The sequence below is a fragment of the Zeus faber genome (genome assembly GCF_960531495.2).
Source record: "Zeus faber genome assembly, chromosome: 7".
Lineage (NCBI taxonomy): Eukaryota > Metazoa > Chordata > Actinopteri > Zeiformes > Zeidae > Zeus > Zeus faber.
The window spans coordinates 17,121,696-17,142,081 of record NC_137203.1 but is presented as its reverse complement, the minus strand read 5'-3'; the positions used below and the strand labels follow the sequence as shown (position 1 = coordinate 17,142,081).

General features: G+C 43.2%; 1 protein-coding gene across 1 annotated transcript; it reads left to right on the top strand.

Annotated features, from left to right (window-relative positions):
• Window positions 1–8,784: 8,784 nt before the first annotated feature.
• On the top strand, window positions 8,785–19,672 carry ssh1a (slingshot protein phosphatase 1a; the record flags this gene model as incomplete). The annotated part of the gene is made up of 14 exons (XM_080003211.1): window positions 8,785–8,882; window positions 10,750–10,850; window positions 13,189–13,253; window positions 13,962–14,083; window positions 14,606–14,674; window positions 14,919–14,984; window positions 15,290–15,484; window positions 15,752–15,845; window positions 15,935–16,063; window positions 16,284–16,330; window positions 16,455–16,601; window positions 16,983–17,183; window positions 17,349–18,054; window positions 18,256–19,672. The coding sequence occupies 14 exons, from the start codon at window positions 8,785–8,787 to the stop codon at window positions 19,375–19,377; spliced, it is 3,162 nt and encodes a 1,053-aa protein (XP_079859337.1). The 3' UTR covers window positions 19,378–19,672.
• Window positions 19,673–20,386: the final 714 nt, after the last annotated feature.

Genomic DNA, 20,386 nt, shown 5'->3' with positions numbered 1-20,386 from the left:
ATAAACATAAACCCCTATAAGTTTAGCGGAGATCACGGCAACACGGTGGCGAGACGACCGACGACACAGTGAACGTAGTCGACTGTGTCTATGTAGCGTGTTTGCTGCGTTAGCGCGTGTTATGTGGCTTTTAGAATGCACAGACTTGCCAAACAAACACAAATGCATTGCGGGGCGCTCCGCGTCCCCCCCCCCCCGAGCAGAGCCGGTAGAACACATAGCGCGGAGGTGGGGACTGTACCGAATTACGAGTTTCAATGGAACGCACCATCAGCCCGGCTATCTGGCGAGCGAGCCGTCAGTTGGCGATGGGCTCTTGAAAGAATGACGACATGGGCATTGTTTATCGAAAAACATAATCACAATTTCATCAAAATGCGTACACTGGCTTCTGGCTCAGCGTCCAAAACAAGAAGAAATGACGTGTAGGCGTTTGAAGCGACAACATCATTTGCAGACACGCCGGCCCCCGAACGCCGTTCCCCATCGTTTGTAACTTCTTCCAGCCAGTCTAGCGTCTCCTCCGCCGGCTTCTCGCTAGCAGCCATGGCGCTGGTCACCCTGCAGCGCTCCCCGACCCCCAGCGCCGCCTCCACCGCCAGCACCACCACCACCACCACGACCGCCGGGGAGGTGAGTTAGATGGAGCTAAGAGAAGGACGAGCCACCTAGGACCGGGAGGACCGTTGTGCCAGGGCTAGGCCTGCTGAATGAAGCTAAGCTATCTTAAGATGCTAACCGGCTCGTTGGTCGTGGGCGCCGATCATTCAAATACATCGAGACCACGTTCACCAGATGAAGTGTTGGTTGTTCCAAACGTATACGTGTCTTGTTCTATGCGATGTAGGTTCTTTTTTTTTTGTAAGGGTTAGTGGCTTGGTGGAGCAAGTGCTGTATATGCAAAGAAAGCAAGTGGGCATGATGGAAACTGGAGCTCGTTGCTTGGATTTGTTTGAAAAAACGTCTTTCCATGGCCATCACTTAACTGCTATGGACCATGCATGCGTAATGGGTCACTGTTAATGTAATAGAGAACGAATTAGGGAAAACACACTTTTAAACGTGTTGACTTTACGGGAGGGACTTGGCAGAGATTGAATATAATATGCATAAGTATGTTTCAATTATTGTACAATCCGATTGAAATAAGAATCGTTGTGTTGGCCTTACCTTATAACGAACCGTTTTTATCTGCATAGGGAGCGGGTACGCTTCACGGAGGCCGCCATGTTGCACCGCCATGTTTCTTCTACAGCTGCCCAGAACAGACAACAGACATAATTGGTTTTGGTGTATTGTTCAGCCTTGATCCCTTATAACAGGTTAATTTGGTGTCTGGGATTCACGGCTGGTAAATAGTCATCACATGCACAAAAAACCCAAAGCAAAACTATGACTAGATCCTTTCTCATAATTTAATCTGGATCAAAATCATTTTTTTGCCCAAGTACATTATCATACACAAGGAAATTGTCTTGGTAAGGGTTGGTGCAATGTTGCACAAACAGATGAGTTATCTATCTATCTATCTGTCTATCTATCTATCTATCTATATTTGGTCACTCAAAGTGTGAATTAATTATGTACCCCAGTGAACTGTGACTACAGAGCATTTTCCCATTGACAGCATCACTTATGGTCACACTGTCTCTCCTACCAATAGGGGGCGCTAATGGTTAAGTAGATGTTAATGGGGCGCCTTGTATGACTGGATTTGGAAAATGAGCTTAGAATATTTACTTGCAAAATCAGTCATCCTGATTACTTTGGGTAGAGTGAGACTTCGGTTGGTTATACTGCAATGTTTCCACTAGGGTACGGTTTAAAAAAACAACAGTAAAAACACAAAAAAACAAAACACATCAATATTATCTTAATATGATGAGCTGATTTGAGTGACCTTTTATTAGAAGTTGTTTATTCAATGCAGATGAACTTACCTGGTCCCATCACACTGTCCTTCTAGTACAAGGCATGTAGTCAGTCACTCCTCCTGGCTGTTGCAGATATGATGTCATCCTTTGACGGGTGGGTGGAGTGGTGGTGCCGCTGTTGGAATGGGAGGAAAATGACTGGAGGGTGTAAGATAAATTTAGGGTGAAACTGGTCTTTTACATGTTTGCAGCAAAGAATATGCGGTTGAGTGCACTGTGTCCCAGGCTTCCATGTACAGAATGTGGTTTTATCCACTTTCATACTATTGTCCAATTACATTGTCCTAACTGGAGGAGAGAGTCATTTTTAAAATGTACTGTTTTCTGGTATTGTGTGTGGTGCTGCACCACTTTCACTTGCAGTGACTGCGAATTGGTGGTTAGACTATTCATCCGAAGTTAGTTTAAGCATGTCTTAACACTCTCAAATGGCAGTGGTGGGACATTTCATTGTTACTTCATGTACTTTATCATTACTTTATGTATTATCGTTTAGGTTTTGCATTATTACAATTTCTATTTTTATTGTATCGGATTCGGAACAAGTGTGTCTTCTGAGTCCTCTCTGTCATATATGCAGCAGGTAATTTGCCCAAAAAAGTGTGTTAAAATGCTTTTTGAAATTGCCTTTACCTTCACCCTTACTTACTTTTTTGTCAGCTCCATTTTAATGACACCATTGAACTCATTCTGTCCCCACACAATGAATTTTTCTTTTGTGAAACTTAGTGACCCAATTCTCACCATGTCCTGCCACTGACTAATCTTTTTTGTGTCCACCTTATGTTTAAGTTTTTCCACCATATGACTGTGTATACCATTCTTAATGGTGGTTCAATTGAAAAAAAATTCCATTAATCCGCTTTTGATACTATCAGTTGTATAATATATTACCCTCTTTATTCCAGGATTTTGGGAGTGATGATGAGCGACGAATTAATCAGAGGTAAGTTTTTTATTTATTTATTATTTCATTATCCCAAAGTAGGTTTTGCCATGCACTAGCTGCATCTGTGCTCTTAGTCAGTGTGGAATCTGGAAATGTGGCAGAGGGGATTATAAGCCCCTTTCCCACATGGAATCTGTAACATTGCTGGATAAAAAATGTCCAGCAAAGGCAGGAGTCATTCCCACACAGCCTCCTTTACGCAAAAGTTCCGTATGGCGTCTGTTCCCACATAGATGAGTGTTACGCATCCATAAGGTAATGATCGTGCGAGAGGTGGCTAAAGTCACGCGAGACTCTGCAACAGAATCAGTTTTGTTTTAGCTCCCCGCCCCTCTCGGACTGTCTCAGTTCCCTCCGGTGACAGAGCCCCAATCCCCGGACGGAATAACCCTAACCCAATGTTATTAGATCAGTGTGATCATTTTCAACCTGTCCTACACTCTTTGATTCTTGAGAAGGAATGTTCTCCACCCGTTCTCCTCTCCCTTCCCTCTCCGGCTCTGTGCTGCGGTGCAGCCAGCAGGCAAGCGAAGTGCTTGTGCCTGATGTAGATGAACTCTAAAAGACACGTCTAGGGTCTGAGTGGCATTTTTAATTTGAGAAAGAATAAAAAGACCCGTCTCCATAGAGACTTTCATTTTCTCGTCTTTGCAGCTGAGCACCACAGTTTGGACTTGCCATTTTTCCAAAATGGTTTTTTTTCTGCCAGAAAACAAATAATTTTTAAAATTATTGTATAAAATAAACACAGGTACTCTTCACTTAACGACCTACCTGTTTAACGACCGCTTGGACTAACGACCAGCTCTCTGACCAGTCGGGATTGTGCTCTGCATACAATTGAAGAAGAATCTCTAATTGTCACGCAACACACCACACATGCATATACACATGCACATACACGTGCTTTTGGATGGTGGCCGGTGAAATGAGGCCTCTGCATTTGAACCATCCTGGCTTGTCCTTCCTCCGGGGGGGCAGCCAGGACCAGTGGGAAGCATTCGTCGAGGCGCCCGGAACCTACCAAGTGTAGTACCAAGTGTCCATCGCTGGTCAGACGATGATGTACCTGTACAATACCGCGGTGTGCGCGCTGCGTGTGTGGTGTCTCAGCGTCAAGCGTCTCATCACGCATCACCCTCTATATACTATATACACTATATATATACTATATATACTACATGTACTATGTACATTATATATACTATATATACTATATATACTATATACACTATATATACTATATACACTATATTACTATATACACTATATACACTATACTATATACACTGTATACATCTCATCACCGTTCTCAGTCTCGTTCCGGCAGTCTGTCAGTATTCACTACACTAGCGTTCGCAATGGCCACGCCTCCTTACCATGAAATAACACGGGTCCTCGCTTATCAATCAATTTGCTTAAGGACCTGGTCCTAGGAACGGAACTCATTTGTTAAGTGAGGAGTACCTGTATTCCTAACAACCCATTATTTGTGCTTTATTTGGATTTTGCTCCACCCCTACTTTACGGCAATGTTACTGCTTCAATTCACACACACCTCCATTCACAGCCGTTCTGGCATTTTCCTGGAAATCATACCAGGCCGAGAGTGGGGAAATTTACTGAACGACTTTTAGGTACATCGACACCCAATCTCTTTCCCACATGACGCCAATACAGAACATTGCCAGTAGATTAACGGCTTTCAGTGCAAGTGGGAGAGGGGCAATAGAAAGCAAACAATAGAAAATAACTGGTAGAAAACGTTATAAAACATGTCTTTTAATATGGAAGCCACCTATTCCTAATAGACAGTTATAAAACATGCTGTTCTTGGTTGTCTCACAAGCTATTTTATGGGTTGGATAGGTGGGTAGGTGTTCTATTTCTTTGTCAAGCACAATGAAGAAACTCAATTTTAGAAAGTCTATTATGACCAGTGTATGTATCAAAATCAGCTCACACCTATAGTCTTGTGTTGATTATATTTGTAGGCCAAATGCATACTGTCCCATAGACTGTAACCTAAAACTCAGAATTCCTGGGGCTGATTCAAGTAAAAAGACCCACCCAGACGGACACTCTCACTTTTTTTATTGCCACCCTATTGGAATTTATTGAAATTCAAGTAGGAAATGTCTTTATTTTGATATATGACCTTAATATTTCAATCAAATCAGAAACAGACGAGTCCCCTTAATTAAAGTTGATCATTTCACCTTAAACAAAATGGAAAATATATTTCTGGTAATCCTGGAAAGTACTCAGAGTGTAATTTCCAAATGTGTAACAGTATGCTCAATCAGGGTTATTTGGTTTATCCTGTTTGTTGACTGTGTGATGGGTATTGTTGGAAAGAAAGTATCTAATTGCTTTGTTCTTGTTTTTTGTCTCAGAAGTAAGAGGGGTATAGTTGTGTATCTATCTTTTTTTGTTCACGTGTTCAGTCTTACAAAGAGCTTTGTACACATTCTTTAAAAGTGTAATTTAGTTAGTTAGCTCCAGTCAATTTCACTTCCTGTATTCCTTTCAAAGATTTCCCCGTGTGGCAGAATTCTTCTAATCACTTTTGTTTCCCACTTGTGCATCATTGTTTATGTTATACAAGAATACAGACCACAATACCAAAAAGAGCAAACTATAAAGTTGAAGTAATAGTTGTTTCCCAAGCTTTTCCTCTGAGCAAATTGAAGTTCATACTTTTGCAATAAAGATTTTAAACTGTGAGAAGACTGGGAAATCCAACCTATCCTGCATGTCTTTATCATGGCACCATAGTCATAAGAGTTATTTCTTATGACAGTTGACCGGAAAGCAACTTTTTAGATCAAAGACTGTTATCACACATGATTCCATCTCTCTTAAGACTGTTTTGAATGTTTTGTCCTCCATTCTTTTGCGTGGACGCAAAACTGTAGTCTTTTTGTTCCCACTCTAAACAGGAAGCCTGAGAGCAGGCAGGGGCTTCCTGCTTCAGTCTTGGAATGAAAAGAAAGAAAAGAGGGAGAGCCCAGCCTCTGTTATGAAAGGCACAATGTAGACACCTCATCCAAGAGCTCAATTAGCTTAATGGCTCAACACAAGTGAAAGGATGCACCAACACATAGGAAAAAAAAGATTCTTTAACATTTTCTCAAAGCCTGCGTTGTAACCTTTTTCTTTTTCTTCTAAGATTTGCATGTAGATGAACACGATCTTGTATAAACCTTTTTAAATTGGATAATCCCAGAACTCGAGGGTGATTGTTTGTTTAAGAAGCCTTGTATTTTCAAAGTCAAAAGTAATTTTGAATATACAGTTTCTCTTATGCAAGAGTCTACTTGGTATGTGCCCTCAAGCCATACTTGTATCCAGGAAGGATCTGTGTGACGCACGTTAAAGATGGGCTTGCCTCTAGGTTAATTATTTTTAGATAGGCAAAAGCCGTTTAACTTGCAATTCATGTTTGGGTCATATAACTACATTTTTTTCATCTATTTTAGGATTTTTAAAGGCATATTAACCTAAACTACTAAAATCTGTACAGTTGCCTATTCACAGCTTTACAACTGTAGAACAGGTATGATATTGCGTCAGTGTTGCTGTTCCCTCCTTAGATAATGACAATCCCAAAGACTGCATGAACATTATGCCGGTGTCTGATTAGTTCCAAGCAATTTCTACATGAGTTTTCTATGGTACACAGCAAAATGAAGCAAGTGGTAAATGTGGATGTGTGTTTGTTGTCCTAAAGTTGGTTAGCATTGATTTTTAGAAGAAGAAACTCCTTGAACAGCGCCATTTGAACAAAAGAAAAAATGATCGAATCTACTAACCAGCTCTCACTTTCATTTCATATACTACGTGTAGTCAGCAGTCGTTGTTCAAGCTTACTAGTGATAAAAGATGTCTTATGGATTTTATACGGCTTAGCCTTTACCTCGGCTTCTTTCGAGCGTATTAAAAGGAGAAAAATAATTGTTTTCAAGGCACTATGTTCTTCCTAAACACTGATGTCATTTGTTTCATGTGCAGACAACCATGCATCTCTGCCCCCTGGCACCTGGGGTGGTTTGCTTCTCGTTGTAGACTGCCCCCCCCCCCCCTTCTCCTCAGTGTGAAAGTGCCAACATTGTGCAAATAAAAGCCAGTTCCGTCAGAGCTGACCTCCTCTGTAGTGTCTTTGGTGAGAATCCTTAGTATAATCCCTGCACTCCTCACACACACACCTGATGATTCAGAGCCGAGGCTTAGAGGACATCTGGCCCTGTTTTGCAAAGCCGAGGCAACAGTATCTGGCTGCAGCAGCAAGCTATTCTCTAAGCATGTAACAATAGTGCTGCCATTAGTCCTCTATACAACTAAAGAACACATGCAGCTGTATGTCGAAGTTGACACATTAAAAAGAGGACAAAGGGGCATGTTGATATGTGTAGTGCAGTTCTTTTTTTCTGTCTCAGCAAGCTTTTCAGATTAGTAAAGTTTTTTTTATTTGTTCATGTGTATCTAAGTGTAACATTGTGAAAATGAAACTTGCATTTACACTGTTACACCAAAAGCAAATTTATTTTTTTAAAGGGGCAATAGATGCTTTACAATAACTCAGAGCACTTAGTGTAAATGATCAACTTATGATCAACATAGCTTATGGGGAACCAATCTCAACACAGTTGGTGTCATTATTATATAGCCCCTACACTGTGCAATGTGCATTAATTTAGTAAAAGCAAAAGAGTTGTCTGTTGCCCCTTTAAGGATGCCAATTCCACATGTATTCACTAAAGTTGTATGTATCTATGTATCTTGGTAATATACTTTTGAATCTACATAGAATTTTATATAATATATCAAATTATCTGTGTGCTGAAGATCACTTTGAGTGACAGGCAACACTGGCCACTTAAAGGAGAGAGGAGGTAATCCCCCCACCTTGTAAGCCTAAGTGTAATGAGATTTGGGGGGAGCCTTGCCAGTACTTGCTGCCCTTTCCTTACCGATGCTTGGCTCATGGGGAAGCTCCTTGGCAGCAGTACCTGAAATTGAGTTAACCCGTATGCAAATCAAGACATCCCATTAGTAAGATTTGACCTCTCTTTGTTTGATTGAACAAGAAGTCTTGCTAATCTAAGAGGAAGGGAGAAAGCGACTTAAAGTATTTCCAAAAACCTGTTTCTGTTGGAGGGCAGCACAAGTTCTGGGATTGTTGACATGTTTTTTATTTTTAAAGTGGGAATCCCGGGGCTGACTTTTAACTGAAAATACAACAATGTTCCATTGCGACATCAGAGCCGAGGAGGAGGAGGACTGCAAAACAGTCAGAGTTCACATTCAAGGAAGAGGACGTCCGAAGCCAGATTTTACTGCATTCACTGCCCTCGCAAGCGTTTGCTTCCTCGTGTGTCTGTTAAAGAGGGAAAGCGGAGTTTGCTTTTTTGACTGCGTGTAAGTCTGTATGGTGTGTTTGAGCGCAGCTGACTGCTTGTGAGTTCTGAAAGAGAGTTCCTATAATTTCTTTCTAGAGGTAGTGTGTGAATCAGTCAAGCCTGTGTGTTAAGTGTGTTTGTGCCTGTATAGCATGCAACCAAAAGAAGATGGTAAGGGGGGAAAAAAGAGTGAGGAGAGTAGTAGGCAAGCCCAGTGCTGTTCTCCTCGGGCTGTGGGTGGAGACGCTATACTTTTCCTTCTAGCTCCTCACCCTCCTACAATGAAGGAGGCACAGGGATCGGGAACGAGGGGAAGGTAGGAGGCATCTGGCCGCCTGGGGCTTTGACACTAAACAACACCTTGGCTGTCAGTCAGTCTGCCACTCAAAAGCCACAGGCGCTGAGTGAACCTCCTCTGCTGGGATCGGCTTCGTTGCTGTTTCATTGAACGGATGAAGAGAACGTAGCCTCTATCGCCTGGTGGGCTCCGGCCAACATTATGCATCTGGTTGTAGAGTCCACTCAAGAGGCTGTGATGAAGATGCTACCTTATTTTGTGGAGAACGCTGTTTTGACCCAGAGCGAGATCTGTCGCATGTGAGTAATTACCCATTCTGTTGTTACTGACGAGGCTCTTTTTGTTTGAATTAGTTAAACATGTATTATGGGCTTTTCCCCAAATCATAGCGGTTGTATTTTGTGTTAGACAGAGATGGAGTACAGAAATGGAGAAATGGATACAGTAAAAATGTTAACTTTTAAATGAGGGCTAGGTGTTGAACGACAATTATAGCAATATTAAGCTCTCAAAATGATGAGTTATGTTCCAAAGCTGGTCATGATTGAATGAAATCAGGTCACTGTGTTAGCCCTCGATTCTACCGCTTTACGAATCGACATGACAGGTCTTCAGACGTCAATGGAAAGAAACGGCGATGTCTGCGTAGGGGGTGTATGGACTGTAGTTTGTAATCATGTGGGCTCATTGAGGCTATCTGGCAAAGCTTTCTGTCACGGTCTTTGTTGGCCTTGACACAAGGTGTATATTTTTAGCCCTAGTGTTTGTGGAGAAGCTGATAGCAGGGTGCTGGAGGGCCGGAGACACCGGAGAGGAGGCAATTTAATTAGTCTGTCTGAAGGTAGCCTGTAACGTGGTGGGACAACTTTGGATTCACACACAGAGAAATTCACACATCCTCACAATTCCCAAGAATGTGTATTTAAACGGGTAGGTATTCGATTCAATGTCCCATAGGAACAAACCTGGCCTACAGGCTGAAGTGGAGCGGTTGTTTCTACTGCTACTGTATAACACAGGGCTTGATGTTGTCTCCAGTCTGTTTCTAGTGCAGCTCCTAACTCAGATATAGCATTCAGTGACAGTACGTATCAACGTATTGATCCCTCATAATCATAAATAGACAGAAATTAAAAAATATTTGGCATGGGAGGATTTTAACACACATAGTACAACTATTATAGTATTAATACTGCTATATATGAGACTTTTTTTTTTTTGTCATAAATTGATGTCTTCAAAAATAAAAATAAAACAGACTAAATGTTGTGTTGCAGTATCACTATAATCTCTCAGGTTTAGTAGACAACAAACTTTGACTTCTGTAAATAGGTTTATTAAATATCAATACCATTTTGAGTATCCACCTGTATTGGAAAACAAATCATCACTATTCTAAAGTTTATCAATATTTTGTTACACCTCACTCATGGATAAGTAAGACGAGCGTAATGAGATGAATTGAACGCAGACCTGTACTTGTCTTAAGATGTTTCTGTTTACCAGACTGCACACAGAATACTTAGTTGGTGTTTTCTGCCACATGGTGCCAAGTCAAATTTATGAGCTTGCTGAGAAAGTCATGCGGTAAGCACAGTGAAATGGAATAATTGCACCAAGCCCTGGGGGAAGGCCTCGATCCCATTTTCATGGTTGTCTCTACACTAAGTCTGTCATGTCATCTGAAGATTGCTCAAAACCTGAAGGTTGTCTAAATATTTAAGGCAGGTGTGAATTGTTATCCAGAAATGTTGGGTGTCATAAACAGCAGCAGTTTACTTCAGTCGCGTCAGGTCCAAGCAGTTAAAGCTTGGACAAATTGGCCAAATAAGCATATAGGACCGAAGCTTGATCCACGGCTACAAAACTACTAATTCCCCTTAAAACTTCCTTTTCAGGCAACTTTTTATTAATTTACTCACAGCTTGCTTTCGTTTGTCTGTCCTTTCAAACTAAAGAGCTGCGTTAAAACGGAATGCTTTTGTCTTTGCGTGTCAGCCTGGACTCACTATGCACCGGGAAATAATGTCCATTCTAACAAACCTGCAGTGGAGCAAAGTTGGTCTCAGATCTCGACTGCCGAGGTGTGGCCTGCAGTATGGTGTCTTTAATCCTCAGTGTGTATTGAAACACAATTTTAACTCCTGTCTCCTCTCTGGTTCTTAGCCTGAGCGAGAGCTTCTTCATGGTGAAGGGTGCCGCTCTCTTCCTCCAGCAGGGCAGCAGTCCCCAGGGCCAGAAAGTGCAACCCTACCACAAACATGCAGGTGAGAACCGCAAGGCACATCGCCACCAGGCACAGCTGGAATGCATAGTGTTTAGCGAATCACGCTGAATACACACTCCTACACCAAACTGTACTTTTAAGATCATCAATTTACCCCTTTGCCACACGGCCATGGTGTTGTTTAGTGTAGTTGATGTAGCCCATTTGTCTGGTGAGTCCATGTGCCGCACTCCCTAACCTCACAGCAGATGTTTTACCTGAGGTGAGGAGGAGGAGGAGGAGGGGGGAGGGTGATTTGATGATAAGCATGTTCCAGACGTATAGCTTAGGCAGATTAGCGGTTAAATCCATTGCATCGCACTTCAGAGGGAGCTTCTGTTCACAAGTGGGAGAGAAACCATCGTGTTTCTATCACCTGTTTGACACTATTCCCTACATCGTGTACCCATCCATAAGGCTAGCATACAGTCTTTCAGTAAGTAGGGCTACATTCTATAATCTTGGCATTGAGTGACCTATAGAGAGTCCCTGTATACGGCTGGTACCCAATTAAGGAAAATTCTAGACTTTTGGAAATTGGAGCAATCTACAGTCATGCACTTCTTATCGAGGGAGTAAAAGTGGGTAATAAGTGAGGGAGTAATAGTGGGTTCAAAATGAACTGTTCAAGGTCTTGGTATTGGATGTTCAAAGCTTCTCTTTAGCAAGACCCTGGTAAGTATTTAAAAGGCACAGAGCCTGATAACCTGCTGTCATAGTCAGTAACATTTCTGTTACATTTAGTTACCTTTCTGCCAATATGCCAGTTAACACGCCAGGTAATAAACATCATCTGGAAACTGAATCAGTCCTACAGTTAAATCTAAAGCTTCCCATTCAAAAAAAGCTTGCTCCCAACTACTACATTTCCCTCAATCCCTTGCCTTAAAAAGCCTGTCATAGTCATATTTTTATTTTTCCATTCCTCTGTAGTTTCACTTTGCTGTCACATCACAGGTTATAAGCGGGAACAAGGAACTCTTTTGTATGAATGCCTGCTCAACAATTGCCCATACGTAATCTTTATGCCTTAGATTCATTTCCAAAGCTCAAATACATTGGCCTCAGAGCCGGTATTCAATATGGACTTCCAACTCAATTGGCTTCTTGCCATCCATATTCTAACTCAGGCATGTGATTTATAATTGTGTGTAGAGTTATGTTGGTTTTGGGGTTTGATTGAGTGCCTCTGATCTGGACTGACAAGAGAGAACTCCTGTAGCCTCCAGCTTTTGTTATAAAGAACAGATGCTAATTTGGCTACCAGTATACACTGTAGTATTTAAACTAAGGCCCTGCATACTGATTCACTTTAAATGATATTCTTGGCTTGTCAAAAACATCAAATCGGTGCTTTAGTGGTTTCAACTTTTTTTTGCCTAAGAGTCACCTCATAAGTCTCTATATGTAGTTCAGCTGCAGGCCAGCATCTCTAAGGCATGATTTAAAAAATGTTAACCCCTCTATCGTAATTCAAAACTCCTCTTATGATATAATAATTGTACGGCCTTCAAAATGTTTATTTGTTATTCTTTATATTTAGGGAAGCAACTTGGTTAGATGTAAATATATTTTTCAAATATCTACGGTCCCTGAAAAAAAAAATGTGAAGATATGCCAAGACTGTAGACAACTTTCATGAGAAATGTATCCGTCATACAAAGTGTCAACCATAAAGTAATGAGTCATAAGGTTCACGAGCAACCCGAGCAGGGAGAGCCTGGCACCTTCTGTTTCATAGTGGAAGCTGTGATTAAACCTCCCCTGGAGGACGTGATAAGTTCACCTGTAATGTTGAAATATAGTCTAGGCCTGTCTTGTATAGCCGTCATGTTGCTTGTCTCCACACCCTGTCCTATTATAACCCTATGGCTTAAATTACCTGGCACAGTCCTCTGATCTGTCAAAGGAACAAAGGGCGAAATATTGCCTCAAATTGAAAGAAAACTTTGATAACACACTTCGGCGGATTTAAAAATGAAATACATTTACAGTATATGAGAAGCCAACAATTGAGTGTATAATATAGAGTTAAACACTAGAGGGCACTGTTCATTTTAATAGACAAGACTTACGTTCAAGACAAGACAATAGCCTTAACATTCTCTAAACTCATTCTGCATTCCATAGTGTTTTACAAATTTCTCATTAGTGTTCTCCCTCTGTATGGCCTAGGTGGCACAAGTTTGAACTTCTTTGGTTATTCCTAAAGATTGACTGACAATATGACTGGACAAATAAAATCTGTAGGAAAACATAACAATGCTGTGATGCTGAGCAGCTAAACACAGGTTGTCAACTTATGGATCTTTTATTTGTTTTATGATCTTTCTCCACAGGGGACTTACCTCAGCACCTGCAGGTGATGATAAACATTGTTCGTTCAGAGGACAGAATCAAACTGGTGAGAGATGGCATGAGTATACACACACACACACACACACACACACACACACACACATACTTGCATAGAATCATGGCAAGTGACTAAGAACCTGGCACCCTGTCATAGCACACCTTCCTGAATGCATTTTATTGTGTACTTAAGACTCTAATTTACTCACTATAATTATGAGGTCATGAGCACATGTTTGAACGCACACAGGAGAGCATTACCAAATGTTTCCACCGTGTGTGAAATTGTGTTTATTACTGTAGTGTTTGTCTGTTTTATGTTACACACCACTATGCCTTCAAACCTTTTTCAAGAGGTGAATTGCCATATTGCCACCTACATTTCTTGCATAATATGCATAGCATATGTACACACGATCACAAGCAGTAACTAGGGTGTGCCTCCTGAAGTTCTCGAACGTTTGCTGTTATGGAGTGTTTTACTAGCCTGTCGTGGCGGCATTTTACCCCACCCCTTCTATTGCAATGGAGCCTGGGTAAATGGGATTGAGCGGGTTAGTAATTCAGGCTGTAAATGTGTATTTTAACACCATGATCATCTATTGCCTAAATGCAAACATCCAAGCGTCATTCAGCAACTGAAACACCTAACAGAACTGATCTTAGAGCAGACAGTACCCAGTTTGTACATAACATGAATTGTTAAGGAAGAAATTCAATTTGAAGTGGATTGATGTGTTGTGTCCTCGTTTTCCAGGCTGTGCGGTTGGAGAGTGCTTGGTCGGACCGTGTACGGTACATGGTTGTTGTGTACACCAGCGGGCGACAGGATACAGAGGAGAACATCTTGCTGGGGATTGACTTCAGTGACAAGAACAGGTAGGGATGAACCATTCGTGCATGGATCCATGAGCCAAATCGTCAGTGATCTGTAGTGGATACTAATGAGAATACCCATCAGTTTTAAAACAATCCTGCATTATGTTGTGTGCAATAGCTATGAAGGGAAAGCTAAACCACTACCTGTAAATGTGAGCAGATCCTCCCATAGCCATAAAACTGAAAAACTAGTTCTCAACTTATAAATAACATCACAAGTTCCACTTGCCATACTGCGTGGTTTTAATTGAGTGTGGTTCATTACACACTTAAATAAATAAATACAATTCTGAAACAACATTGTCGATTTGATCAATGACAGTATTGTCAGTTGCGAACCAGAAAAGTTGCCCGTTCCTGAAAACAGTTCCCTCAATCACCTTTCCCACCCTTTCCAGAGTCTTAAACATATGTTGCATACAAACTAGCATACTACACATATTACAGTACTGCCAACGGTGCAATGCAGCAGAGTAACATCCTGGAACTTGTCTTCTTCTCCCCTACATTTTTGTTTGTCAGTAAAAGCTGTTCAGTCGGTATGGCACTGCCTCTGTGGAGTGATGCCAAGATACATCTGGATGGAGATGGGTGAGTTTCTGCTCTGATTCTGGCCCTCGCAATGTGGCATGAGACTACACCGCTACATCATTTACATCAATAAGCAGTTTCCAACTCTTTTGTAAATATTAGATGTGAATATTGTGCATAGATGTCGAGCTCTGCAGGTGCTTTGTTATCTGACTTTTCGACACGTAAAAAGAACCGGTGCAGGGACTGCACGAGAGATCATCAGTGCATGATCCAGAATAACGATCTGCTGTCTCCTTCTCAGTGGGTTTACTGTGAACACAGCGGGACGGACGCACGTCTTCAAACCGGTGTCAGTGCAGGCTATGTGGTGAGTAATAAAAATTAAAAAAAGCTTTGACACAACGGTGGCTACCTTTTAATAATTAAAACAAAAATCCAATTTACAATGATTACAACACTACTTGAAAAAACAGCAGTAGTTTGAGTTAATGGTGATCCATTCTGCCATCTGCTGGTACGGCTTTGAGTGTGCATTTACACAGAGCTCTGGCAGATTGTAAAATCACTTTACTTTCTGTGTCTTAGAACGTGAGTTTAGTCTAACTTTTAATAATAATTAAAAAAATAAGCCCTCTTATAGTCTGCCTGTAATTTTTACCACACTTTCTCCAGGTCAGCTCTGCAGGTCCTGCACAAGGCGTGTGAGGTGTCCCGCAGGCACAACTACTTCCCTGGGGGAATGGCCCTCACCTGGATGGGCTACTACGAGAGCTGCATCGCTTCAGACCAGAGCTGCATTAATGAGTGGAATGCAATGAAGGACTTGGAGACCACGCGGCCCGACTCGCCCACCATGTTTGTTGACAAGTGAGTGATGTTAACTCAATTTAAAAAATAAATAAATAAATAAAAAATCTGAAGGAATCTTGCACAAAGCATTGAAATTCACTGAAACTTGGTGTGTGTGTGTGTGTGTGTGTGTGTGTGTGTGTGTGTGTGTGTGTGTGTGTGTGTGTGTGTGTGTGTGTGTGTGTGTGTGTGTGTGTGTGTGTGTGTGTGTGTGTGTGTGTGTGTGTGTCCGGGGCCACTTTGAAGTTGCTATATCTATGTATAATTAGAACTGCTCTTTGGTAGGCCTTCCGAACGGGAGAGGACAGAGTGCCTTCTCAAAACCAAACTCAGAAGCATCATGATGTGCCAGGATCTGGAGAACGTCACCTCTAAACAAGTAAACACCTGCCCAAACGAATGAACTTTTATCGAGCTGCAAAAATGTGTGGCCTCGTGTGAGCTCATGTCGAATATATCTTTTGTCAGATCCGCACCGAGCTGGAGCAGCACATGAACTGCAACCTCAAGGAGTACAAGGAGTACATCGACAATGAAATGCTCCTGATCCTGGGTCAGATGGACAAGGCCACGCTCATCTTTGACCATCTGTACCTGGTAGGAGATCTAATTCTCTTCCATTTACCGAAGCATTAGTCCGCACATTGTTTCCTATGGACTGTAAGGTTTGGTTCTTTCCTGCGGGCTTTAACGCCAGTCTGACGACGAATGTAACATGCATGTCAAATGATGAGCTTTTGAATAATAATTATTACACAGAATGGAGGTGGAAAAAAAGTGCGCTGTGTGAACGGCAATTTCCCTCATTTGTTTTCAGGGTTCTGAATGGAATGCTTCTAATTTGGAGGAGCTGCAAGACACTGGGTAATTGTACTTGCAGCGTGTTGTGATTGAAGCGCACATTCAAAACATATTTCTCGCCATGATTCAAGCCAACAGGAATTTTGTTTATGAAATAGTGTCTCGTAACAACATCTTTCCTCCCTAGAGTGGGCTATATCCTCAACGTCACCAGGGAGATTGACAACTTCTTTCCAGGCACATTCAGCTATCACAACATACGTGTTTACGATGAAGAGGCTACTGACCTGCTGGCCCACTGGAATGAGACGTACAACTTCATTGTCAAAGCAAAGTGAGTCTCGTAGACAACAAGAGTCAGTAGGGCACTTGGCTATTTTCAAGATTCAAGATTTTTATTTGTCACATACATATACATACTTTCATACATTTTCCTCGTGTATGAGCTGTACAGGCATTACAACAGGCATGTTAAACTGCATCTGAATTCCTTACTGGAGAAAGAAACCAATTGTTTATCAACCGTCAGACAAAACCGTCAGTTGTTTAACAGCTGTAATCACTCGTAGATGACAGAGGATATCTGGTGGCTGTGATGAGTCGCTTCCATTTGGACGGATTTTAAAACAAAAAAACAAACTGTCAGAAGCACCCCCCCTTTAAATCAAACTATGAATTAATTTGGGCTTTTTGAAAATGTAACCCTCACCAATAGGAAGAATCACTCCAAGTGTCTGGTCCACTGCAAGATGGGCGTCAGCCGATCTGCCTCTACAGTTATTGCCTACGCGATGAAAGAGTATTGCTGGTCATTGGAGAAGGCCTATAACTTTGTCAAACAGAAGAGGAGCATCACGCGACCCAATGCCGGCTTCATGAGGCAGCTGGCAGAGTACGAAGGAATCCTGGATGCAAGGTACAGCCGCCACTTAACCCCTAAACTAGCGCGCACGCGTTCTTTGCAACCCCGATTATCGTTGGGGTTATGGTGATTGGCAGAACCCTGATGTGTTTACCAGATGTTGCGTGTCAGCGCGCCAGGAAGAATCACCCCGTCATCTCTGTGTATCCATATTCGCAGTAAGCAGCGTCACAACAAGCTGTGGCATCCAGACATAGACTGCGAGATGGCGGAGGGACACCCGGGGATGTCCCAGTGTGCCGGTGGAGAGGAGACCGGCCACCTCACTCCAGAGCCCGGGATGTCTCCTTGCTGTGAGGAGGCGCTGGCCGACAAGGGGGCGGCTTGCCTCACCCCGTGCCGGACTGTTTCGCTTGAGGTAGACCCCGCTTACAATAATTATTACTTCCGCCGGCTCTCCGACTCGGCCCTGGACAGTGAGCCATCCACACCCGTGCGTGGCCCGCCGCTCCTGAATATGGACAAAGTTTTTATAGAGATAGAGGACGTGGAGCGGGACGCCTTACTGGATGATGAGGCTTTCGAAGGGCGCGAAGGCCCGCCGCTCCCCCACTTTGGGTCCACGGGAGAGGGCACGGCCGCCCAGACCAGCGGCCGTGCCCCCGAGCCTCTGGAGGAGCTGCGTCTGAGGCTGGAGTTCAGCACGGTGGAGGAGGAAGACGAGGAGGAGGTTCAAAAGGAGGAGGCCGAGATGGAGATACTCATGCAACCCGATGGAGGAGGGGGAAGGGCCAATGCGGAGGAAGCACAAGATGTGGAGGTAGAAGCTGACACTGAGGGGAACGGGATGGACCTGACAACGCTCAATGAGAATTCCAACAACAACAACAACAACAACCTCTTGAGAACCCCGCCCAACCTCAATGTAAGTTTTGAAAGGGGTGTCGAACAACTTATGTTGCATTAGCTAGATTTAAATCTACATTCTAGGGTATCTGACACCCACATTTCCCTACTAGTCCTTTTGGCTAATTTCCCTTTTTTAATCATCCTTTCCTTTCATAAAACTTCAAGGAATTATTATTTTACTTTGGCCTTTATTGTTTTCTTTTCTCTTTTTGTTTAGGAAACTGCCCCTACAAACAATCATCCAATTGATTCTTGTTCACTGTCTTGGTGGGACTGTCACTCCAGGCAGATGATAGACATTCCATCCTTGGATACTAAGCTTTGCCTTAACCCCACTCCTCCTTCCATCCAAGTCCCCCGTGTTTCAAGTCCGTTATCTTACAGCTCATCGTTAGATGAGTCCCATCCTCCCATAGGGCTCCTGCGTCCATGCAACCCTCTTTGTGACAGTGCCAACCTTCCTGCCTCACTCTCTACAGTTCTGCCTGATGTTGATAGAGAGGGGCAGCTGGGAGATCCTCCCCACTTAATACCACCTGAAAGCGGTGGTGTAGTGCTGGACATGAGGACTGAGAGTGGAGATCAGCAGTCCCAAGGGCTCTCTGAGGCTGTCCCTGAGTTGTTGAGTATGGATATGGGGGATATGCCTGCACTGGCCTGCTACCCCTGCCTGCAGCAAGAGACTCTGGTGCAGCTGCACAGATCTGGGCTCGTCCGTCGCCGGGCAGAGAGACTCGAGAGGCTCTCAGGGTTTTCTCAGGAGGGCTTCAATTCTCTGCAACCTCTGCGTACTTGCCATGGGCCCAAGATGAGTTCTACTCACCCAGAGGGGGAAGGGGAGATCTCTGGTTTCCCCGGTGACTTCCCTAAATCTTCCATGCCATGCCAGGTGCGACTCGAGCCTCTGGTGTTGCCGCTAACAAACGAGGCCTTGCTTGGAGTGGTGGGATCTGGGGGGCTCACACCCACCTCTTCTCCCCATGGTTCCGCCCTGACGCGAAGCTCAAGCAGTGACAGTCTGCGTAGCGTGAGGGGCAAGCCAGGCCTGGTGCGCCAAAGGGCACAAGAGATCGAGACACGCATGCGGTTGGCCGGCCTCACCGTGCCCTCCAGGCTGAAACGCTCCAACTCCCTGGCCAAGCTGGGCAGCCTCAACTTTTCCTCGGAGGACTTGTGTTCGGTTTGTTCCTCCGACGCCGGGACCCTGCTGCTCCTCTCCTTATCCCCAGAGCCAGACACGAGCCAAGAATGGGACTGTCCAACCACCTCCAACCGGCCCCGGCCACCCAAGGACCGGCAGACCCCTCAGGGACCCCTGCCAGCAGAGCCCAGAAGCTGACAAGAAAAACGGTTTCACTCTTCCCTTCACCCCTCCCTTTCTTACTCTGAGAAGCTGGAGAGGGTTGGACATATTTTAGAGATAAAGTGGACATGAAGGAGAACCATATGTGTGTGTGCCAAGATAGTTGGCAATCCTATTTAATTGAGCAAACGTAGAAGAATGCGAACCTTAGTTGTGAAGAGTGTTTGCGTTGGTGCCGATCAACAACCCTCCTAATGCAGTTTGTTTGTGATACTACTGCTCACTGTGAGGAGGGTCATATTGCTGTATCTGCTGTGTGTAAGCCATCAATTCACCTCTACCTTGGTTTAATTCATGGACACAGAAGTGCCTTACACATGGGAGCGGAGGAGGCACAGAGGAGCATTTAAAGGAGCCTAGGAGACTTCCTAGGAGGCATTCTGCAACCCTTCACTTTACAGGCTGTTTAAGCCGTCATTACCCGGTACCTACCAAACTGTTATTTGGTTTCAATTTGTACCCACATTATTTTACCTGTCTAGTGCGGAGTTGTGTATGGATGAACACGTTCAATCAGTTTTGGAAAGAAAGGAAGGTGTTAAGTAGTTGTAAAATCGATCACCACACAACTTCTCTAGAGGCTAGAGGATTGTAAAACAAAGGGTTACCTCATGATACAGTCATTCAGTTATTTTCTTAGAAAAAAAAAAACACTGGGCTAGAATTTTAATTTGGTTCATTTATCATTCTTGTGTCATTAAGTTGTGTGAGGAAAATCATTTTCTAGTATGTTAAAGTATTAATGCAGAACTGTATGCAAGTTTGCGTCTGAGTGAGCATGACTTGAGTGAGTTTTGTCAGCGTTTCAGGACAAGCATTTCATAGCATTCTTTTCCCTTTTATTGCACTACTTTTAATTGGCGGATACTGATATACAACACGCTATTTCCCAAAATGGCATTAAAAGTATATTTGACCTCACCATTCCCTTTGATGGAACTGAGAATGCAGGGTGAGGAGATACACTGCATGGCTTGGACTCAAC